Source organism: Mauremys mutica, chromosome 3 (assembly GCF_020497125.1).
Source record: "Mauremys mutica isolate MM-2020 ecotype Southern chromosome 3, ASM2049712v1, whole genome shotgun sequence".
In the NCBI taxonomy this organism is placed as follows: domain Eukaryota; kingdom Metazoa; phylum Chordata; order Testudines; family Geoemydidae; genus Mauremys; species Mauremys mutica.
This window is the reverse complement of record NC_059074.1, coordinates 184,195,826-184,219,356: the sequence shown is the minus strand read 5'-3', so window position 1 is coordinate 184,219,356 and position 23,531 is coordinate 184,195,826. Positions and strand designations below refer to the sequence as shown.

General features: G+C 44.1%; 1 protein-coding gene and 1 long non-coding RNA gene across 4 annotated transcripts in view; one reads left to right on the top strand and one right to left on the bottom strand.

Moving 5' to 3' along the window:
- The window catches only part of LOC123367484, a 31,235-nt gene extending 22,001 nt beyond the window's left edge, over positions 1-9,234 (top strand). Inside the window, exon 3 of the long non-coding RNA XR_006578492.1 lies at positions 9,098-9,234. This is a non-coding gene — a long non-coding RNA (uncharacterized LOC123367484). The remainder of the gene's footprint in view (positions 1-9,097) is intronic.
- FBXO11 (F-box protein 11) overlaps positions 1-23,531 on the bottom strand; it is a 196,174-nt gene that overhangs the window by 62,591 nt on the left and 110,052 nt on the right. For 2 of the 3 annotated variants that reach the window (XM_045011763.1, XM_045011765.1), the window contains exons 4-7: positions 14,082-14,226; positions 2,426-2,555; positions 245-328; positions 22-154 (exon numbers count right to left, since the gene is read on the bottom strand). In XM_045011763.1, coding sequence (XP_044867698.1) covers positions 22-154; positions 245-328; positions 2,426-2,555; positions 14,082-14,226 — 492 coding nt within the window. The remainder of the gene's footprint in view (positions 1-21; positions 155-244; positions 329-2,425; positions 2,556-14,081; positions 14,227-23,531) is intronic. The other variant, XM_045011764.1, reaches the window with a different exon arrangement.

Sequence of the window (23,531 nt, the reverse complement as noted above, 5' to 3'; positions counted from 1 at the left end):
TAAAGATTTCAAATTAAATACCTGCACCAATCATAGTGATTGGAGATTCGATATATATCCATTCATCAGTATATATACCAGAGTGAACAAAGATAAGTCCATCAAAATGAGCTTCCTGAACCCCACCGAGGGCATCCTCAATGGTGTCATAGTACTAAAAAACAAAATACAAAATGAGTTTAGCAAAAAAAATAACGATGAGAAAGGTATACAAATATTCATATAAAGTGATTCAGAAACATACCAACATGTTTTCTCTTCCTTTATATCTTGCAGGGTTACTGTAGAAGTGTTCAGCAAAGCCTGGCTTTACATGTGCTCCTTTGTACTGAAATAGAGAAAATATTTCAAGATAAACCTATAACTAAACAAGCTTGTTGTATACATGTATATATACACATGTATATATAAACATTTTAGAAAGTAAATCAGCAAAAGGGTATAGTTGTAATAGTTTGATAGGTTCTGTAACAATTTATATTTTGAAAATGTGTTCATTATACATCTGGACTCCATGAGTTGCAATTTCCACCAAGTATTTTTAAAGTGTTAATTAGGACCAAGGAAGAAGTTGTAATGTTAATACTGATATCAACCATTAAGCAAGCAGTAAAAGAATCAGAATTTTTAAGATGAGAAAGGACCATCATGACTATCTTATCTGACCTCCTGCACAGGGCATAGAATTTTAAGTCATTCCTGCATCAAACTCATAACTTCTGATTGAGCTGGAGTATATCTTTTACAAAACATTAAATCTTGATTTAAAGACTTCAAGTGATGGAGTTTCAATAAGTTGTTTCAATAGTTAATCTCCCTCTGTGAAAAATGTGTGCCTTATTTTAGGTCTGAATTTGTCTAGGTTCAGTTTCCAGCCACTGGATGTTATTACTTTGTTTGCTAGATTAAAGAGCCTTCAGATATCAGAAATAGTTTTCCCCATGCAAGTACTTGCACATTGCGATCAAGTAACTTCTTACTAATCTTCCCTAGGATAAACAAAAGATACTGAGCTTCTTTAGTCCCTCAATCTACGGCACATTTTCCCAGACCTCAGATTAGTCTCGTAACTCTTTTTCAAGCCCTTTCCAATTTTTCAACATCCTTTTTAAATTGTGGACATCAGAACTGGACACAGCATTTCAGTAATGATCTGACCAGTCCTGTATACAATGGCAATATCACCTGCTCACTTTTACATGGTATTCCTCTACTTAAACATCCAAGGATTGGATTTTTAAAAAAAAAAGGTATAAAAAACACACAATCCTTTCTTTTAAAAAGCGCTTGATTGCGTAAGGCGAAAGTCAGAAAAAGGGAGCAGAATTCTCATCTTATCAAAATGGTAGCTTTTCCCACCCCCTATTTTCATTCTGTGGCCACCTGTCACATTACCAAAGTGGGGTGGAGATTTTATTTTAACAAATCTTTCAACTTCCTTGCAGCTTTGCACCTGATTTTTCTGGGCTAACCATTAGCCCCATACTTATAGCCAAACCAAGTGCCCTTATTCAACAATCTTAGAACGTGAATACTATTATAAATATTAATAAACTGAACTCAATATCTTACTTTATTACTCCTTTACACACATTTTGGAAAGTGTGGTGCCCCCCCATTCTTATATTTTGGATTAGAATTCCCAGCATTGGCCTTAAAAGATGATTTGCTGCTAAACTCCCGGCATATAAGCTAGAATGTCCTCTCGTTCAAGACCAAATGCTACTGTCAATGTATTCTGAGCTTACTAAGGAAAGTGCACCAAATATTAATGAGTCAGTTCCATTATGACAACAAGAATACATAGCCAAGGGCTATGACAAAGCTCCATAGAATCAGTGACGAACACGATAACAAGAACCTCAATTCACGCCCAGAAACATTGAGCTGGCAAGCTCACCAGAAGCTCCATCACAGGAAGTCAAATTTCTGCGAAGAGTAGTCAAAGAAAAGTTACTCAGATACAGGCACCTTTTTCAGACAGGTATAATGATTTTTTAAATCATGATTTATTATAATATTGCACCATAAAACTGCAAACCTTCTACATCACCATCAAAGCTTGACAGGAATACCGTGTTTTCAAAGGTGACTTGCAAATGTAAAATTCCCTCAGCATTTCAGTAACTTTGCCCGTGTATTGACTGCCCAGCATAAACAAGCTAAGAGGAGCAATACAAAAAAGGGACTCCCACTCGCGCCCCCCCTCCCCAAAACACAACCAAACAAAAAAACAATGCACAACTTTTTTTTTCTTTCAAGATTTTAAGAAAAACAGCATGCAACTAGTCTCTCTCTGTCTGGCTGTTGAGGGAATCCTGCACATATTGGCTTAGTTACTGAAATCTGGTACTTCTCCTATGCAAATTGTCTTTAAATTACAATATGTAATCTTTCTGGGGATGTGAAAAAACAACATTCATACCAGCTGCTGAAAGCTTTCTTTCCAGGGATTTGGGTGTTCATATTCTTCTGGATTAATCTGATAGAATTTACCAGGTTCTGGATGCATCATTGGACGTGTATATTCAAATACTTCCATATACAGTCGTTTCCTAAACAAAAGTGTTTTCACAAAAAACAATCAGAACAGTAAATTAAGAATGTATTTAAATGGCACAAAATTATAAATCAGGTGTATCACAATTACAACAAACCTATTTAAAACCTTAAGGGAGGAATTTTCAAAAGCATTCATTGTTTACTTTACTTTCATTGAAGTCAATGGTAAAACTCCATAGATTTCAGAGTTTGGCCAATATTAAGTATTTTCAAAGATCTCAACCCAAAGTTTTAAAACCAAAAATATTTTAATGGTACTTATAAAATTAATGAGTAAAAGTGGCTTTAAGTTAAAACAATTCTGGTTGAAGACCGAAGAGAAGAGATACTGCTGCATTTTGTAACATGCATTTGGTGCACATTTAAAGGCTCAAGTCAGCAAAGGACTTAGGTACATGCATAATATTAAGCACATTACATGCTTTTCTAAATAGAGAGATTAAAGGATGTGGTTACGTGCTCTGCTGAATAGAGCTGAAGTGTGTGCTAACATAAGGACAGAAAGGACAGAGCAGCATAACCTTTCTTAAAATGTTGCTATTCTTTTTATTGATGTTCACCACCACACCCCAAAAACAGCTTCCAAATATCCTAGTGCATGAGTACACGACGCGCTGCATTTGGTAGTGCGAAGAGAAAGATACTCACCTTGTGCAGCAACATAGGTTCTTCGAGATGTGTGTCCCTGTGGATGCTCCACTTTAGGTGCTTGTGCGCCTCTGTGCTTGTAATTGGAGACTTGTGGTAGGAGTGCCTGGTTTGGTCGCACATGTGTCGTCCCCGTCTTGTGCCACTTTAAGCAGTGATCTGGCGCTGTGTGACCAGCCCGCCCTCTGTTCCTTCTCTACTGCAGAGCATTTAGTATGCAACTCCAAAGTAGAGGGGAGGACAGAGGGTAGTGGAGCACCCACAGGGACACACATCTTGAAGAATCTATGTTACTGCACAAGGTGAATAACTTTCTCTTCTTTTTCCAGTGCTGTCCCTGTGGGTGCTCCACTTTAGGTGACTTCAGAGCAGTGCCCTCCGGTGGAAGGAAGGGGCTTTGGAGTCGAAGTCATGGCAGATGACAGTACAGTAAACCCAAACATTACATTAGATGTTATATGTTGTTCTAATGCATAATGTTGCATAAACGTATGGGCTGATGCCCAGGTTGAAGCTCTACAGATGTCAGTAATGGGAACACTGTTTAGAAAAGCTATCCAGGTTGATATTTCCCTGGTAGAGTACGTGCAAATCCCCGTTGCGGGTTGCAGGTTATATTGTCAGTAACAGTTTGAGACAAACAAACAGTTTCAGAGTCCTGAGGAACGACCTTGTTATGTCTATGTAAAAGGCAGGGCTGGCTCCAAGCTGCCCCAAGCTCCAAGAGTGCAAATGCCCAAACAAAATCAAACAAACAGACAAAAAAGAATGGCTGGAGTGCTGCCCCTGGAATTGTGCCGCCCCAAGCATGTGCTTGCTTTGCTGGTGCCTAGAGCTGGTCCTGGTAAAAGGCCAGGGCCCTGCATAAATCAAGGGTATGGAGTATGGCTTCCCATCTGTCCCTATGTAGTTTCAGGTAGAATGTTCGCAGGTGAATGGGTTGGTTGAGGTGAAATGATGACCTTAGGTAGGAACTTAGGATGCGGCCTGAGGGTAATTTTATCTCTGGAGAATATTGTGTAGGGTGGATCAGTCATGAGGGCCCCAAGTATTACTATCCGCCTTGCGGAAGTAATGGCAACAAGGAAGACCACCTGCATTGAAAGGTGAAGGAGAGAACATGTAGCTAACAGCTTGAAGGGGTGTCTGGTGATTCCCCAGAACACTAAATTGAGGTCCAATGGTAGGGTAGATGTTGTTGAGGCCCTTGAGAAAGCACTTGGTGATGGGATGCGCAAAAATGGATATGCTATCCATTTTGTGGTGGAATGCTGTGATGGTAGAGAGGTGTACCTTGACTGAACTCACTGAAAGTCCTGATTCCTTGAGTTGAAGTAGATAGTCCAGAATAATAGGTAAGTGAGATGAGATCGATATGATCTGCCTCTTTTGATACCATGAATTTGTGTAGACGTGTGTGACAGATAGTTGCTCTGCGACTATTCAGTAAAAGGTTCTGCACTTCTTTGGAGCAGGTCATCTCTGAGTGTCTGTTGCGGGGACAGTTTGTCAGTTTGTCAATTTGACTGTGTGCTTGATTGTTTGAAAAGTGTGAATTGGGAGTGCTTTGTTCCAGGTGGGCCTGACTGTTATCATAGAATCATAGAATCTCAGGGTTGGAAGGGACCTCAGGAGGTCATCTAATCCAACCCCCTGCTCAAAGCAGGACCAAACCCAACTAAATCATCCCAGCCAGGGCTTTGTCAAGCCTGACCTTAAAAACCTCTAAGGAAGGAGATTCCACTACCTCCCTAGGTAACCCATTCCAGTGCTTCACCACCCTACTAGTGAAAAAGTTTTTCCTAATATCCAACCTAAACCTCCCCCTCTGCAACTTGAGACCATTACTCCTTGTTCTGTCATCTTCTACCACTGAGAACAGTCTAGATCCATCCTCTTTGGAACCCCCTTTCAGGTAGTTGAAAGCAGCTATCAAATCCCCCCTCATTCTTCTCTTCTGCAGACTAAACAATCCCAGTTCCCTCAGCCTCTCCTCATAAGTCATGTGCTCCAGCCCCCTAATCATTTTTGTTGCCCTCCGCTGGACTCTCTCCAATTTATCCACATCCTTCTTGTAGTGTGGGGCCCAAAACTGGACACAGTACTCCAAATGAGGCCTCACCAGTGCTGAGTAGAGGGGGATGATCACGTCCCTTGATCTGCTGGAAATGCCCCTACTTATACAACCCAAAATGCCATTAGCCTTCTTGGCAACAAGGGCACACTGTTGACTCATATTCAGCTTTTCGTCCACCGTAACCCCTAGGTCCTTTTCTGCAGAACTGCTACCCAGCCATTCGGTCCCTAGTCTGTAGCAGTGCATGGGATTCTTCCGTCCTAAGTGCAGGACTCTGCACTTGTCCTTGTTGAACCTCATCATATTTCTTTTGGCCCAATCCTCTAATTTGTCTAGGTCCCTCTGTATCCTATCCCTACCCTCCAGCGTATCAACCACTCCTCCCAGTTTAGTGTCATCTGCAAACTTGCTAAGGGTGCAGTCCACACCATCCTCCAGATCGTTAATGAAGATATTGAACAAAACCGGCCCCAGCACCGACCCTTGGGGCACTCCACTTGATACCGGCTGCCATCTAGTCATGGAACCATTGATCACTACCCGTTGAGCCCGACCATCTAGCCAGTTTTCTATCCACCTTACCGTCCATTCATCCAGCCCAGACTTCTTTAACTTGCTGGCAAGAATACTGTGGGAGACTGTATCAAAAGCTTTGCTAAAATCCAGAAATAGTACATCCACTGCTTTCCCCTCATCCACAGAGCCTGTTATCTCGTCATAGAAGGCAATTAGGTTAGTCAGGCATGACTTGCCCTTGGTGAATCCATGCTGACTGTTCCTGATCACTTTCCCCTCCTTTAAGTGGTTCAGGATTGATTCCTTGAGGACCTGTTCCATGATTTTTCCAGGGACTGAGGTGAGACTGACTGGCCTGTAGTTCCCTGGATCTTCCTTCTTCCCTTTTTTAAAGATGGGCACTACATTAGCTTTTTTCCAGTCATCCGGGACCTCCCCCGATCGCCATGATTTTTCAAAGATAATGGCCAATGGCTCTGCAATCTCATCGGCCAACTCCTTTAGCACCCTCGGATGCAGCGCATCCGGCCCCATGGACTTGTGCTCGTCCAGCTTTCCTAAATAAAAAGGCAATCAGCTGCAAACCAGCTGCAAACCAGCGGGAAGAAAGGAGAGCAGCAAAATACAGACCCTGGACTTCAGAAAAAGCAGACTTTGACTCCCTCAGGGAACTGATGGGCAGGATCCCCTGGGAGAATAGCATGAGGGGGCAAGGAGTCCAGGAGAGCTGGCTGTATTTTAAAGAATCGTTATTGAGGTTGCAGGAACAAACCATCCCGATGTGTAAAAAGAACAGTAAATATGGCAGGCAACCAGCTTGGCTTAACAGTGAGATCCTTGCTGATCTTAAACGCAAAAAAGAAGCTTACAAGAAGTAGAAGATTGGACAAATGACCAGGGAGGAGTATAAAAATATTGCTCAGGCATGCAGGAGTGAAATCAGAAAGGCCAAATCACACTTGTAGTTGCAGCTAGCAAGAGATGATAAGAGTAACAAGAAGGGTTTCTTCAGGTATGTTAGCAACAAGAAGAAAGTCAAGGAAAGTGTGGGCCCTTTACTGAATGAGGGAGGCAACCTAGTGACAGAGGATGTGGAAAAAGCTAATGTACTCAATGCTTTTTTGCCTCTGTCTTCACAAACAAGGTTAGCTCCCAGACTGCTGCACTGGGCAGCACAGTATGGGGAGAAGGTGACCAGCCTTCTGTGCAGAAAAAAGCGGTTCAGGACTATTTAGAAAAATTGTCGAGCACAAGTCCATGGGGCCGGATGCACTGCATCTGAGGGTGCTAAAGGAGTTGGTGAATGTGATTGCAAAGCCATTGCCCATTATCTTTGAAAACTCATGGCAATCGGGGGAGGTCCCGGATGACTGGATAAAGGTTAATGTAGTGTCCATCTTTAAAAAAGGGAAGGAGGACGACCCGGGGAACTACAGGCCAGTCAGCCTCACCTCAGTCCCTGGAAAAATCATGGAGCAGGTCCTCAAGGAATCAATTCTGAAGCACTTATGGGAGAGAAAAGTGATCAGGAACAATCAGCATGGATTCACCAAGGACAAGTCATGCCTGACTAACCTAACTGCGTTGTATGACAAGATAACTGACTCTGTGGATGAGGTGAAAGCGGTGGACGTGTTTTTCTTGACTTTAGCAAAGCTTTTGATACGGTCTCCCACAGTATTCTTGCTGGCAAGTTAAAGAAGTATGCGCCGGATGAATGGACTATAAGGTGGATAGAAAGCTGGCTAGATCGCTGGGCTCAACAGGTAGTGATCAATGGCTCTATGTCTAATTGGTAGCCAGTATCAAGCGGAGTGCCCCAAGGGTTGGTCCTGGGGCCGGTTTTGTTCAATATCTTGATTAATGATCTGGAGGAAGGTTTTCTGCTTGATCATGGGTAAAAATTGGATGCACACGTTGTGAACGGCTTGTAATTCCAGGAGATTTATGTGTAGCAGGGCTTCGGTTGGGGACCAGCGGCCCTGGGCAAAATGAGAATTCAGATGTGCTCCCTGGTCTCGGAGAGAGAGTCTTTTACTGTGCTTGGCATTGTGAGGTGTCTGTTTATGCTGTGCCTTGTTAGGGAGTACTGTGTGCAGAGCCATGCCTGCAAGGTCCGCATGTGGACTCATGCGTGCTGGACAACGAAAGTCGTTGCAGCCATGTGGCCTTATAATTGTAGACAAGTCCCGGCTTTTGTCTGAGGACTTTTTAGTATTGTGGAAGATAGCTTTGTTAGAGTTAGGAACTGTTGCCTTGGTAGAGAGGCCGTTGCCTCAGGTGAACTGAGGTAGGTTCCAATGTACTGGTGTGAGGGTTGATTGTTGAGTGTTTATCTGGAGACCTAATTGTGTAAAGAGAGCTACCATTTGTTCGGTGGCCTCTATTGTTGCTGATCGATTTGGCGCTTTCAGTAGGTAATCGTCCAGATACGGAAATATGATTCTTATCCTGCATAGGTACGATGTGAATACTGCGAGTACCTTTGAGAAAACTTGGGAAGCAGTGGACAGTCTGAAGGGTAGAATCTTGTATTGGAAGTTATCTTGTCCTAGAGCGAATTGAAGAAACCTCCAATGTGATGGGTGAATTGTTACATGGAAGTTTGCATCCAGGACGTCGAGGGCCAAGAAACAGTTCCCCCTTTCTAGTGCTGGAATTATGGTGGCCACTGTGACCATCTTGAAATGTTGGTGTCTCACAAATTTGTTGAGCCATCAGAGATCGAGAATGGGTCTCCACCCTCCTGTTTTTTTTTGTGAGAGGAAGTAATTTGAATAGAAACCCTTCCCTCTGTGTTTTGTTGGTACTGGTTCTACTGCTCCTAGACGGATGAAGGTGGGTTACCTCTTGTCACAGTCTCATCTGTTAGTCTATAAGGTGCCACAGGACTCTGTTGCTCTTGTCACAGTAGGTCTTCGTGAGAGGAGTCCCTGAAGATGGAGGGCGAGGGAGGGTGGAAGTAAATGGGATGGAATATCCAACCTCAATTATCTCCAATACCCATCTGTCTGTAGTGATGTATTGCCAAGCTGAGTAGTATGGAGTCAAATGATCTCTGAATGGCTGAGAGATAGAAGGAAGTTCCAGCACTGAAACATGCGGAGTGTCTTGGACTCTCAACCAACATCTCAAACTTGCTGTCTGGAATAAGGCTGGTGAGACGTGGTAGATGGAGGTAGAGGTTGTCATCTCTTTGTGGGCCGCTGTTTTCGGCCTTGTGGCTCGTATTGCCTGTGTGTTTGTGAATATGGTGTGGGCAGTTATACTTTCCTTGTCATCTCTTTGTCCTAGGAGTATAGATGACCAGGGACTTCAGTTTTGCCCTCGAGTCCTTGAGCCTGTGCAGATACCCATCTATCTCAGTCGCAAAGAGCTTAGGCCCATCAAACGGCAGATCTTCCACAACTGATTGCACCTCCCTCAGGAAACCAGAGAAAGACAACCAAGAAACTTGTCTCATGACTACTGCAGTATTTGTAGATTGCGCAGCAGTATCTGCTGAGTCCAAAGCAGCCTGTAATGCCAGCCTGGAGATCAGCTGTCCCTAGGAGATGAGCCCTCTGAACTGTTCTTTTTTCTCCTCCAGCAGGAATTCAATAAATTTGGAGAACTTCCCATAGTTTGTGTGGTCATATTTTGCCAGCTTTGCTTCGTAATTGCCAATCCAAAGGTGGTGTGTCACCGAGTAGGTCTTTCAGCCAAAGAGGCAGAGCCTCTTCCAATCGTTGTTGTACGGGGTGTTTTGAGGGTAAGATTGTCTGCCCCTCTTGTTAACAGTGTCCACCTCCAAAGAATTGGGCATAGGGAGAAAAGAGAAATTCTGTTGCCTGTGCATATAATATTTTCTGTCAGATCTATTGCAGGAGGGAGGGATAATTGCTGGAGTCTGCCAAATGAACATAATGGGTTCCATGATTGCATCATTCATGGGCAAAGCTATTTTGGAAGATGTCGAGGAACTTATGTTGTTACTCATAGACTTTAAGGTCAGAAGGGACCATTATGATCATCTAGTCTGACCTCCTGCACAATGCAGGCCACAGAATCTCACCCATCCACTTCTATAACAAACCCCTAACCTATGTCTGAGTTATTGAAGTCCTCAAATTGTGGTTTGAAGACCTCAAGCTGCAGAGAATCCTCCAGCAAGTGACCCGTGCCCCATGCTGCAGAGGAAGGCGAAAACCTCCAGGGCCTCTGCCAATCTGCCCTGGAGGAAAATTCCTTCCCGACCCCAAATATGGCGATCAGTTAAACCCTGAGCATGTGGGCAAGACTCACCAGCCAGCACCCAGGAAAGAATTCTCTACAGTAACTCAGATCCCAACCCATATAACATCCCATCACAGACCACTGGGCATACTTACCTGCTGATAACCAATGATCATTTGCTAAATTAATTGCCAAAATTAGGCTATCCCATCATACCATTCCCTCCATAAACTTATCAAGCATAGTCTTGAAGCCAGATATGTCTTTTGCCCCCACTACTCCCCTTGGAAGGCTGTTCCAGAACTTCACTCCTCTCATGGTTAGAAACCTTTGTCTAATTTCAAGTCTAAACTTCCTAGTGTCCAGCTTATATCCATTTGTTCTTGTGTCCACATTGGTACTAAGCTTAAATAATTCCTCTCCCTCCCTGATATTAATCCCTCTGATATATTTATAATGAGCAATCATATCCCCCCTCATCCTTCTTTTGGTTAGGCTAAACAAGCCAAGCTCTTTCAGTCTCCTTTCATAAGACAGGTTTTCCATTCCTCGGATCATCCTAGTAGCCCGTCTCTGAACCTGTTCCAGTTTGAATTCATCCTTCTTAAACATAGGAGACCAGAACTGCACACAGTATTCCAGATGAGGTCTCACCAGTGCCTTGTACAACGGTACTAACACCTCCTTATCTTTACTGGAAATACCTCGCCTGATGCATCCTAAAACTGCATTAGCTTTTTGAATGGCCATATCACATTGGCGGCTCAGTCATCCTGTGATCAACCAATACTCCGAGGTCCTTCTCCTCCTCCGTTACTTCCAACTGATGTGTCCCCAATTTATAACTAAAATTCTTGTTATTAATCCCGAAATGCATGACCTTGCACTTTTCACTATTAAATTTCATCCTATTACTATTACTCCAGTTTAAAAGGTCATCCAGATCTTCCTGTATGATATCCCGGTCCTTCTCTGTGTTAGCAATACCTCCCAGCTTTGTGTCATCCGCAAACTTTATTAGCACATTCCCGCTTTTTGTGCCAAGGTCAGTAATAAAAAGGTTAAATAAGATTGGTCCCAAAACTGATCCCTGAGGAACTCCACTAGTAACCTCCTTCCAGCCTGACAGTTCACCTTTCAGTATGACCCGTTGTAGTCTCCCCTTTAACCTGTTCCTTATCCACCTTTCAATTTTCATACTGATCCCCATCTTTTCCAATTTAACTAATAATTCCCCAGGGATACGACGTCCAGGATTCTCTCTCTGAGGCTATTGAAAATATGATAGACTTTTATTTTTGTAAAACTTAATTTTTAAAAAATTGTGACCCTCCTGTAGAGGTCCTGAAAATGTATAAAATCATTGGTCGCCCACATTGGGCGGGGGGATGGGGTAACAATGATGATGGTGTCATCAAGGAATGAGGAGGATAGGTGGGTTGCTGGTTCCATCTCTAAGTCAGAGGTCTCCTCTGGTTGTCAAGGTATCTCCTCTGGAGTTTCAGATGGTCCTGATACCGATGGTATGGGAAGACTGTCATGTGCTTTCCCTGGGTGGGCTGGGAGGCTTGCAATAGTGTGGAGGATATGCCATCCAAGGGTTCCCATAAAGCCAGTGTGGTGGAGTAGACATGAGAGTCATCCCAGGGTGTCCAAACCAGTGGTGTTCTTTAGCCCCAGTATAATATCCCCTTTGTGATGGGGGGATCCAGTTTGGTCAGTTCATGGATTGGGGGAAAAATAGTGTGGAAAATACATTTCCCCTTCATCCTCTCTTCTTCATCGATTGAGAATGGAGGAGCGGAGCGGCAAGGTGAGTAGGTACCGACTATGTTGGAGTGACGCTGGTGCAGAGAATGGGGGATTCTGGTGTCGAGGAGACCAGGAGGTCCTTTTGCAGTAACTGCTGTAGTACCGAAAGGGTCAATGCTGATGTCTGTGAGGTCACTGTCAGTATGGGTGGCTGCATCGATTGTGTTGTGCCAACAGTGACAGCATAGTCATTAGCTGTCTCGATGTGCTCGGTGCTGGGTATCTAGTCGGCTCCGATGGTGCCACGGCATGGATTTTCAGTTTCCCCTCATTGCCTATGTCAGAGCTAGCTCTCTTGGAGTCTTTAGCTCTCGTGGTACCAAGGTACTGGAGGGTCTAGGAACCTCGACTGTAAAGACTGCCAGTGCAGTCGGTACCGACCGTCTCTCTCTGTTTGGGGACTGCCGTTTCTTGGTCGGTTCCCAATCTGGTGAGGATGGAGCACATCTTTTAGCCATCTTTTCAGGTCTGTAGTGTGAGCCACAGAGGAAGAAGAGCCTCTGTCAGAGGCTGCTGTTGGTGACCTCTGTCCAGGAGGGGTCTGAGCTTCTGGCTCAGATGCCGGACGGAGAGACTTCTCCATCAGGAGCAGTTTGAGCAGCAAGTCTCTGGCCTTTCTGATCCAGGCTTTTAACTTCTGGCAGTGCAAGCACTTTTGGGGTATGTGTGTCTTGCCTAAGCCAAACACACTGCAATTGCCCGTCTGACATAGGTATTGAGAGCCTGCAGGTTAGGCCGCTTTTGAAACTCAGTGAACCGGGCATGCCCCTGATGGGAATGTTTCCCCTCCTTATCAGGGGTCCTACACTAACGGTTAATGGAAACCTGAAATTCCAAGTAAGGGAAGAGTAACACATTATTTCTCTCCCTGTTTGTTTCTTCCAAAAAGAAACGGGGAAAGAAAATAAAGGATAAGGGCTATGCTAGGAAGACTGAGCTCTGCGGCGCTGCTAAATGCTCCGACTCAAGCCAAAGGCGGTAGAGAAGGAACTGGGGGCTGAGGGGTCTGTGTGTGTGTGTTGGTCGCACAGCACCTGAAGTGGCATGAGATGGGGATCGCACATGTGCAACCCAACCGGGCACTGGTACCACGAGTCTCTGATTACAAGCACAGGGACGCACAAGCACCTAAAGTGGAGCACTCATAGGGACATTATTTGAAGAATTAAAATTGCATCTGTCAAGGCTGATTCCCCACTCTGGCACTCTGAGTGCAGAAGGTGGGGGCTTGCAAGGATTTTAAAAATTAATACTGGCCACTCCAGGCTTGTATTAAACTCCCAAGGCTACCGCTTCTCTCTGACCTTGGATGCGTAGATGCTCCCACCACCCAAGTGCAAAAACCCCCTTCAGAACCAAGGAAGGTGCATTTGGGAATTCCTGTGGGGTACCCTGAAGCCCCTTCACGCCCCTTCCGGGGAAGAGCTGAGAAAGGAAATCAGCTGTTGCCATCAGCTAAGTAACCATCATGTGCACAAACCTCTTAGGACAAAATCCAATCCTGTTCTTAAAAAAGGTAAATTTTATTAAAAACAAAAAGAAAGGAAATACATTTGAAAACTCAGGCTATTGCTAGATTTTAAAAACCCACTTACAAAACCTAAGTATCAAGAATAACCACCTTGAGGTCCAGCTAAAGGTTACAAGCAAAACAAAAGTATTTGGGGTTAACACAGAGGAGTCTACAAGCCATAAAGAAACAAACAGAGATAAACCTAATCGTGTCTTCCTAGATATTCAAGTTCAATTTTTTTCTAATCTGGAATATTGGTTCTCAATTAAATAAGATGTTTTCAGGATCTCAATAACCCTAGAAAGAGAAAAAGTCCGCATACCCAACACCTATATTCTTTTTGAAAATCCAAACAAATAAAAATCATAGTGCAGGATCTTCCTTGACACTTAAGGAAGAGTTTGCTATCTTGGATCAAGCTATACAATTCCCACACAAACTTTAAGAGGGAGGAAGGTACTAAAAGATAAGTAATTGAACTTTCAGATAACATTACTAAACATATAATTCTAGGGGGAAAGTTTTACTATTTTTAACTGCATATAACTGATATGCTTATGCATATCTGCTTGTAACAGATAAAACTGATATAAGATAAGCATATTAAAACACAAGCATTTGTTTTAATTTAAACTAATTATAATTCCTAACCAATATTTTAATTTTTCTATTGTACTTGGCATTTTGTGCAGCACATACAATATATCTCAAGATAATGAGGAATAGCTTTTCACTTACCACAAAATTGGATCATTAGCCAGCTCACTGAAGCGTTTACACACACAAGCTGCTCTACAAAGATCTTGCTCCAGCAAGTAGGAAAAGATCTTTAGAACCACTTCATCTGGCAGTTTCTCCTGAAGATATTGTTCTGCAGGTGCTGCTATTAAAATATTAATGTACATCAAATTATTGATGCATTTAACCTACCCAGTTTCTGATTTAAAGCAATCATTGACTTTTCCTACTATTCTAATTATTAGTGTTTTTTACACATGATTAGTACTACAAATTGAAGGAGAAAATCTGTTTAAGCTCACACAATACTAAACATCACATCCTCTGTAGCCTGAATCTGGCAGTTTATTTAAACAGTAAATTTCATTGACTAAATTTAATCTACATGCAGAGGCAAGCACGAATAATCGGCATAAAATGGAGGCACTGTCTGTAACTCAATAATTAAGATTAATTTAGACCAGGGGTTCTCAAACTGGGGGTCGTGACGTTTCAGGGGGTCACAAGGTTATTACATGGGGGGACACAAGCGGTCAGCCTCCACCATTTATAATAGTGTTAAACACAGAAAAAAAGGTTTAAATAGGGACTGGGAATGGCTGAGCCATCACAAACATTGAATCTATCTCCCCTTGTAAGTATTCTCACACTTCTTATCAAACTGTCTGTACTGGGCTATCTTGATTATCACTTCAAAAGTTTTTTTTTCCCCCTTACTTAATTGGCCTCTTAGAGCTGGTAGGGCAACTCCCACCTTTTCTGTATGTGTATATATATCTCCTCAATATATGTTCCATTCCATGCATCCGAAGAAGTGGGCTGTAGCCCACGAAAGCTTATGGTCAAATAAATTTGTTAGTCTCTAAGGTGCCACAAGTACTCCTGTTCTTTTTACCAAAAAAAAAAAAAAAGTGTTTTTAATTTATGGGTCGCACTCATAGGTTTGCTATGTGAAAGGGGTCACCAATACAAAAAAGTTTGAGAAACACTGATTTAGACATCCTTCAAATCCTACTTTTAAACTTCTTCCCTGAACCTTTTGATTAGAGCAACCAATTTATTTGCATATTATTATACTTAAGTTATTATACATGCCTTTATATAAAAAATTCAATAAAACTCTTAAATGCTGTTTTAAATTTATTCTCTGACATTAAATTTTTGGCGCATATCTCAGTATAGAAAGCAATCAAGAACTCCAAATCCCAGAGACAAAATACCATCAAACTCCCAAGCACAGGACAATTTTCTCAGAAGGGTTAATTGCCAGAAAACGCCATTAATAAAAAGTCCTTGTTTTTCCACATTGACACTAGAAAAGATATGTGAACGGTGCTGGGGACATGGGAGATCGCTATCAAGCAATGACCCCAATGTGCTCTGCCCCCTTTTCCCCTCAATGTCCTTGCCCTGATCTCTATTTTAATGTGGGAAAAAGGTAACTAAGAATTAAAGTTGATAATTTCAAATGTTACCTTTAAAAAATATACTAGGGATTAAGCTAGGACATCAAGGTGGAGAAAAGGGGACTATAGCTAGTACTGTACTCCACCCCTCATACTTTGCACTCTCTTTCTCCATACATTTTAGAATGGAAACATTTTCCATTAGTGCATTTTCCTTGACAGACTCTTCACAGTGGGGATATTCCCCATCTCTTTAGTCAATGAAGTCAGACCAGTTCTTTGGCTCAGATTGTGTTCAGGATTACTCCTCAGGAAGAACTGTACAGAACAACAGCTTCCAAAGTGTCAATAAATAAACCTATACACATATTATTCAACTCAAATCATTTGCTGCAGAGCCTCCACAACAAATTTAAGGATTGAGAAATTTAGGAAGGTTCTTAGAGGAACACATGTCCTTTAAAATTATTTAACAAGCCAGCAAAAGCCAGAAAGATTCTGGTCATAACTCAATCCTCTCAGAGAGGGTCAGGCTGGCTGACATGTACAATTCTAGAAAGAAAATTAATGGTGAGACAGAATTTTTTCTTCTCTGTCCCCTCCATATCAGGCAGTCTTTGTTGTTGATTTACAAAGGTGATATCACCTCTATGGAGGCAGGGAAGAGTCAATACAGTAACTCCTCGCTTATGGTTGAGGTGGTGGTCAGAGAATGGAAGAGAGTGGGATATTTCCCAGGGAATGCCTTGCTGCTAAATGATGAACTAACACAGGGGTTCTCAAACTGGGGGATAGGACCCTCAGGGGGTCGCGAGGTTATTACATGGGGGGTTGCGAGCTGTCAGCCTCCACCCCAAACCTGCTTTGTATCCAGCATTTATAATGGTATTAAATATATTTAAAAGGGTTTTTAATGTATAAGGGGGGGGTGGTCGCACTCAGAGGCTTGCTGTCTGAAAGGGGTCACCAGTACAAAAGTCTGAGAACCCCTGAACTAACACGTTATTAATGTAGCCTCACACTCTACAAGGCAGCATGAATGGAGGAAGGAGACAGAATAGATGCATGGCAGTGGCTGCAAACATTCCCTGCAGAAACTGAACGTGATGATGACCCCACGCTATCCCATTGGAGTGTACCACTCCTCCACTTTCCAAAGTGCCGGGGGTGGGGAGGGTGCATGTGTGTGAGAGAGAGAGAGAGAGAGAGAGAGAGAGAGAGAGAGAGCACGCGCGTGTAAGAGACACACACGCATTGCCCTTGAAAGTATGCTGAACCCATTCTAAGTACACTGCCTTTTTAAGTATATTAGCAAGTTGAGACAGCAGCTGCTGCCAGCAACCTCCCTTCTTCCAGAGCCCTGTCATGTCTCTCTCCCCCGCCCCTCTCGGTGGAGATGGGGTACAGGAGTGGGGGGCAAGAGCAGGGGAGGAGACACCCTGACATCAGCACCCCTCTTCCCCCTCCAACTCCTGCACAGCAAGCAGGAGGCTCCTGGGAGCAGCTTCAAGGCAGAGGGCAGGAGTAGCACACGGCAGTGGGGATAGGGATACCTGAACTTCCCGGCACTTGATAGCCTGCTGGGCAGCTACCGCACAGGAAACTTAGGAGAGCGGATGTGGGGCTGCGAGCCCACCTTGGTTCCAAGCCCCCACCAGCTAGCTCCAACGGGCTACTCTTCCTGCAAGCAGTGGACTAAGCAGGTGGCTGCCAAACAATGTTATAAGGGTGCACTGTGTAACTTTAAACAAGCATGTTCTCTAATAAATCATCGATGTAACAACGAAACAACAAGGTTAAGTGAGGAGTTACTGTATCTCCGGAGGAGGTGGTCAATTCCATGGTGTTTTGAGAAGGCATGGGTGGAACATGACACAGTGACCTTTCATTTCTCACTGCAAGATGTGTGTGATGTCTCCACCCACAATGATCATCACTCCTTTAAAAAAGTGAGCAGTAATACACTTGGCAAAAGCTGTACTTAAGACTTTGAATGCCTTTGCTATATACACATACTTTTGATGGTCCTATTCACATAAACTTATGATATTATACTTCAGTATGATGTTTGGTCTTAGCCAGAATGACAACAGTACCACTTTCTCTCATAGCAGGAAGATTATGGTGACATTGAGAAAAAAGGCCAGGTCAGTTTGAAGAATTACCATACTTTGATAACTATACAACTGAGGTTTCATAGAGAGCATGCCAAGCTCCAAAATCCCTCTGGTTACAGATGTAGTAAGCAGGTAAGTTACTTTCAGTGAGAAGAGGCACAGACCAGAGTGGATTGATTTAAATCAAAATGATATAAATCACTGATTTTAATCATGATTAAATCAGCAAACAGGAAGCTTTGATTTAAATAATCAATTTTAATCTTGTTTCACATTTGTACTTTTTAATTATTTTCTTTAAAAAAAGCTGATTCTCATAGGTTGGTAACCATGAAACCATGTTGATTTGCAACTACGGACATTAAATTTGGTTCTTTTTGCTATTTGTTTGAGAATGGTGAATGATATGCTTTTTATTTACTGGAGGATTATTTTTTATTTGTGATTTGTGTGATGTTCTACTTTGATGGAAACTAATTTGACCGAATTCAATAAAAATGCATAAAAACAACATTTGCATATTTTTATTTTATTAAATAAAATTACCTAAAATGTGCTGGATTCATAAGAAAAAAAAGTGTTTGATAAACATTTTGCATTCAAAATTGATTTATTTTGATTTACTGAAAATTGATTTATTTATTATCTGCAGTTAGTGAATTAAAGTGATTGTTTCTGATTTCACCTTCTCACATTTCATTTTTGTTCAGAGATTGGAAGAGGAAAACAAGCTTTCCTGTTTTTTCAACTTCCAATCAATTTCTTTACTTTTAATGAACTAGTCATTGAACTGAACTGGCTGAATAAAAGAAATTTAAAGTATTCTCTCTACACCTGCAGAAGAGGCAACTGTTGTTAAAAATCGGATTTAGCACTTCTACAAACAGGTGCTTACCCAGTTTCTTCCACCTGATCAGTGGTTTAACTTTTTTAAAACCTTTGGCAAACAAATAAATACTGCTTAACATTAATTTTATTTAATTTAAATAACTGTAATAGATTTCTAGATTGTAAGTATAAAAGATCATAAGTTTAGGCCTTAACATAAGTAGTCATAATTTCAAATTTAATTTTAAATAATTAAAAAACAATTTAAATAAACTCCCATTTATTTTTAATAATTCATTTGTATCCATGCTGGTATGAACATACTGTCTGTAAAAGCTAGAAAGATGGTTTAGGAAGGCTTGTAGCACACAAGTCAAGATCTCAACAAAAACCTGTGTATTACTGAGGGACTGAATGAGAATGGTGGTCTGGAGGAACCTTACTGTGACGGTGATCAGAGATATTCCTTGATTTCTTACAACTGCAGATTTATCTTTCCTAAGTATTAGCCTTGAGTAGAAACACTAGAATGTGCTTTACTTTGGCTGACTTTGTCCTGATGCACCCCTTTTAACACCAATATGTTAAACTCATTCAAGCGAATCCCAGACATCAACAAGTCTCCACTGAGATGCTAGGAGGATGTTTATCACCTACTCATTAAAAATGAATGACAAGTTCTTTCTTAGTATCCTAGCCGACCATTTTAACAGCATGTGATCTTGAGGTAGAATATGCCCATTACTTTATGTTCTTTCATGCTGGTATCTTGAGACAACGATCTAGTTATGTCTGAATCAGGTCTAAGTACCAAGATTAAGGTCAAGCAGAAGGTAACCAGGATCATTCTGGCCTGTTCCTTTGAAATCTTCTTTACTAATCTCACCTTCAATGGCTTAGGGGGAGAAATGGGCATATAAGAGACCACTTTTGAGATAAGATGACCCGATCTGCCACTTCTGGGTGCGTCTTCCTCTCGTAGTAAGAGAAGGTTACTTTAAGAAGCCGTGCAGGTCGACGCTGCTCCAGTTCCCTCTTACACAGGAGCACGCCGTGGAGGTAATTGAGGACGGGTGTTGGAATCCAGATAGGGACAACACATCCTGAAGAACCTTCAGTTAGAGTAAGTAACATTCTCTTCTTCAAGTGATGGGCCTTACGTGGATGCCAATCGTGGGAGCGTAGCAAGCAGTGTTCAGAGTGGAGGTGGGTGCAAGGGCTCAACAGCAGTCACTGTGTGTAAAACAGCTTGCGCGATGACAGTGCCTGCCTTTCGGCAGGGGCGATGGCATAATGTGTGACAAAGGTATGGACAGATGATCAAGTGGCCACACGACAAATGTCCTGCCATGGAACGTCCGCAAGGAAGGGTGACATGGTGGCATGAGACCGCGGGGAACGAGCCGTGACCCTTGTTGGCGGAGGAACATGAGAGAAAGTAAAGCAGTCAGTAATACAGTGGCAGATCCAGCGGGAAATATGTTGTGAGGAGCCTTGACAGCAGCCTTGACAGCAGTCAGCAATGATGACGAAGAGGCAAGAGAAAGTGTGAAAGGGGCGGGTGCGTTGAAGGTAAAATGCAAGTGCCCTACATGTGTCCAGGGAGTGGAGTTCGCGGTGCCTTGTGGAGGTGTGTAGCTTGGGGTAAAAGGTGGATGGAACAGGGATGCCACCTTGGGGAGAAATTTGGGGTTGAAGCAGAAGGAGACCTTACCTTTGTGAAAGACAGTAAAGGGAGGCTCTGCCATCATGGCCACCAGTTCGCTGACGCAACATACAGGGGTAATGGCCACTAAGAAGATGACATTCATGGAAAAGTGAGCGACGGAGCACGTGGCGAGGGGTTCAAAGAGCAGCAGAGAGCGAGGGCAGAGAGGACCAAGTTAAGGTACCAGGGAGGGGATGGGCTTGTGGACTGAGGGAAAGACATTTAGAAGGCCACAGAGGAAACAGGCAGCAGTTGGGTGAGTGAAAACAGAGAAGCCATCCACTGGAAAGAGGAAGGCACTGAGTGCTGCCAGGTGGACATGAACTGAGGAGTGTGCGAGGCCGTATTGTCTCACAATAGATGTCATCCAGGGAGGAGCCGTGGTCACGTGACCAAAGGGTGAAGTGGCGTCATTCAGCTTCACAGGAAGCTCCAGTGGATGGGCGCCGGCTGTGTGCCAGGATGTCGTGCACAGGAGCGGAGCATACTGTATCTACTATCAGCCCTATCCAAATACTAGGCCATGAGGTGAAGAGGGCCAAGGTTGGGGTGTCGGATACGGCCATGGTCCTGTGTCAGGACATTGGGAAGGTTGGAAAGCCAGATTGGAGGCAGACTCAGAGAAGAAGGTCCATAAACCAGTACTGGCGAGGCCAAGTAGGGGTCACATGGAGGACAGTCACCTGATCCTGGTGTATTTTACATAGGACTTGCAGAAGCAGGGGAATGGGTGGGAAGGCACAGGGGAGTTCGGTGGTCCAAGGGAGAAGGGCATCCTTGCAAGCTTGGGCCTAGGGCTCCCCATGAGCAGAAGAGAGGTAGTTTGTGATTGTTCGCAGTGGCGAAGAGATCCCAGAAAGGTGTGCCTCGCCAGCAAAAGACGGAACAGAACATGGAGTTGTGGAGTTCCCACTCACGGTTGGCATGGAAGGAGTATCTGCAAGAGAGTTGCTTGCACTGGGAAGGTGCATGGTGTGGAGAGTTCTCATGTATGAGGCACCAATGCCAAAGGAGGATGGCCTCCGCACACACTGCTTGTTGACATACAGAATCATAGAATCTCAGGGTTGGAAGGGACCTCAGGAGGTCATCTAGTCCAACCCCCTGCTCAAAGCAGGACCAAACCCAACTAAATCATCCCAGCCAGGGCTTTGTCAAGCCTGACCTTAAAAACCTCTAAGGAAGGAGATTCCACCACCTCTCTAGGTAACCCATTCCAGTTCTTCACCACCCTACTAGTGAAAAAGTTTTTCCTAATGTCCAACCTAAACCTCCCCCTCTGCAACTTGAGACCATTACTCCTTGTTCTGTCATCTTCTACCACTGAACAGTCTAGATCCAACCATCACCATGGTGTTGGAGGGCAGCTGGACATGGTAGGAGTGCTTGGCAGGCCAGGCAAACAGCATGAAGTTCAAGGACACTGATGTGCATTCTCGCTTCCCTGGGCAACTAGAGGTTATGGGCCGTGTGGCCTCCCACATGTGCTCGCCAGCCTACCATGGAGGCATCGGTGGTGTGTGGCACTGGAGGCATCAAAGAGATACGCACTCGGACGGAGAATGGGTTGCGCCACCAAGTGAGGGAGGTGAGGACGGAAAGGGTGAGAAGGACCGGTTTGGTGAGAGGGTCCGTCTGCTGATTGCAAGTCAAGCAGAGCTATCGTTGCAGGCAGTGCATATGAAGGTGGGTGAAGGCTGTAACTGAGGTGCAGGCTGCCATATGGCCAAGGAGCGAGAGGCACCGTCAGACGAGCATGCATGGTCAACAGTGAAGCCTCACAATGAGAGCAATGAGGGCAGAAAAATGGTCTGATGGTAGGAAGGCACGAGTTGTGACAGAGTCTTGTGCGCCCCTATAATGATGAGGTTGCAAGTAGGGGTAAGTACTGATTTTTCTTTGTTGATGCAAATGCCAAGTTCGCCAAGCAAGGCACACAGGGTTTGAACAGTGGCAAGGAGATGAGTGAGGGAAGGTGCAACGAGGAGCCACTCTTTGAGGTAGGGAAAGGAGGGAATGTCCCAGGTGGCAAATATAGGCCGCCACAATGGCAAACATCTTGGTAAAGACCCAGAAGGCAGCGGTGATAGCAAAGTGAAGGACTTGGAACTGGTAGTGAGAATTGCCTACCACGAAGCAGTGGAATTTGAAGTGGGTGGGATGAATGTTGATATGAAAATAGGCATACTTCATATCAAGAGCCGCGAATCATGCTTCATCAGGAAGACACGTGAGTATCAGGAGGAGCATGACCATCCGGAAGTGAAACTTGCGGATAAATCTGTTGAGCAAGCAGAGGTCCAGGATAGGGTGGATACTACCCCCTTTCTTTGCTGTAAGGAAATAGGGGAAGTAAAAGTCACAGCAGTGATAGTGCTATGGGATGGGTGCTATAGCACCTTTGTAGAGGAGGGCGTCCACTTCCTGTTGGAGAAGGTGGTATTGGGAGGGGTCTGAGGGACAAACGGGGAGCGTAGTGAGGAAGGAAGGAAAAAAAACTCAATCAGGTAGCACTGGCAGATGACATCCTGCACCGATCACTTGGTGGTAATCTTGCCCCAGCTGCAGGTGAAGAGGGCAAGGCAGCAGCCAAAGATGACGGGGGTGCAACCGGTGGAGCGGAGGTTTTGTCTAGAGCAATGGTGGGTGAACGTGGAGGCAGCAGAGCTAGAGCTGGTAGACTGCCGCAGGTGTTGAGAGCATGGATGGCATTGGTGTTGCTCAGGCTGGCACTGGGAGTAACGTCAGTAAGTTGAGCGGGGGCGGAAGATTGGTTTAGCCTATGGGTAAGGTAGGGGGCATAGAGGCCCAGGGATCAGACGGTGGCTCGGGAGTTTTTTAAGGAGTGACGGGACTTGTCGGTCTTGTCAGTGAAAAGTCTACAGTTACTGAAGGGAAAGTCTTCCAGGGTAGTCCGGACCTCCTTCGGGAAGCCCCTGGACTGTAGCCATGAGTTGCAGTGGAGCACCACCCCAGAGGCCAGCGATTGGGAGGCAGTATTGGCAGGGTCTTCTGCAGGTTGAAGCGCAACTTTGGCAACCAACGTGCCTTTGTCTATGAGCAACTGGAAATCCTGTTGTGTGTCCGGGAGAAGGAAGTCGAGGAACACCGTCAGTCTGGTATGTGAACGGGAATCATACTTGGCCAGTATAGCTTGGTAACTGGCGATACGGAATTGGAGGCCTGCAGAGGAGTAAACCTTATGGCCGATAAGGTTATTTTTTTGGCTGCCTGGTCGGGGGTAGGGGTGGAGCGAAGGTGTTGCTGGCAAGTGTGCTCTGTGGCCACCTGGACCACCAGGGAATATGGAGGTGGGTGTTGGAAGGGAAAAATCTATATCCTTGGCCTGCACAAAGTAGCGGTGTTTAGCCCACTTTAGAGTAGGTGCACA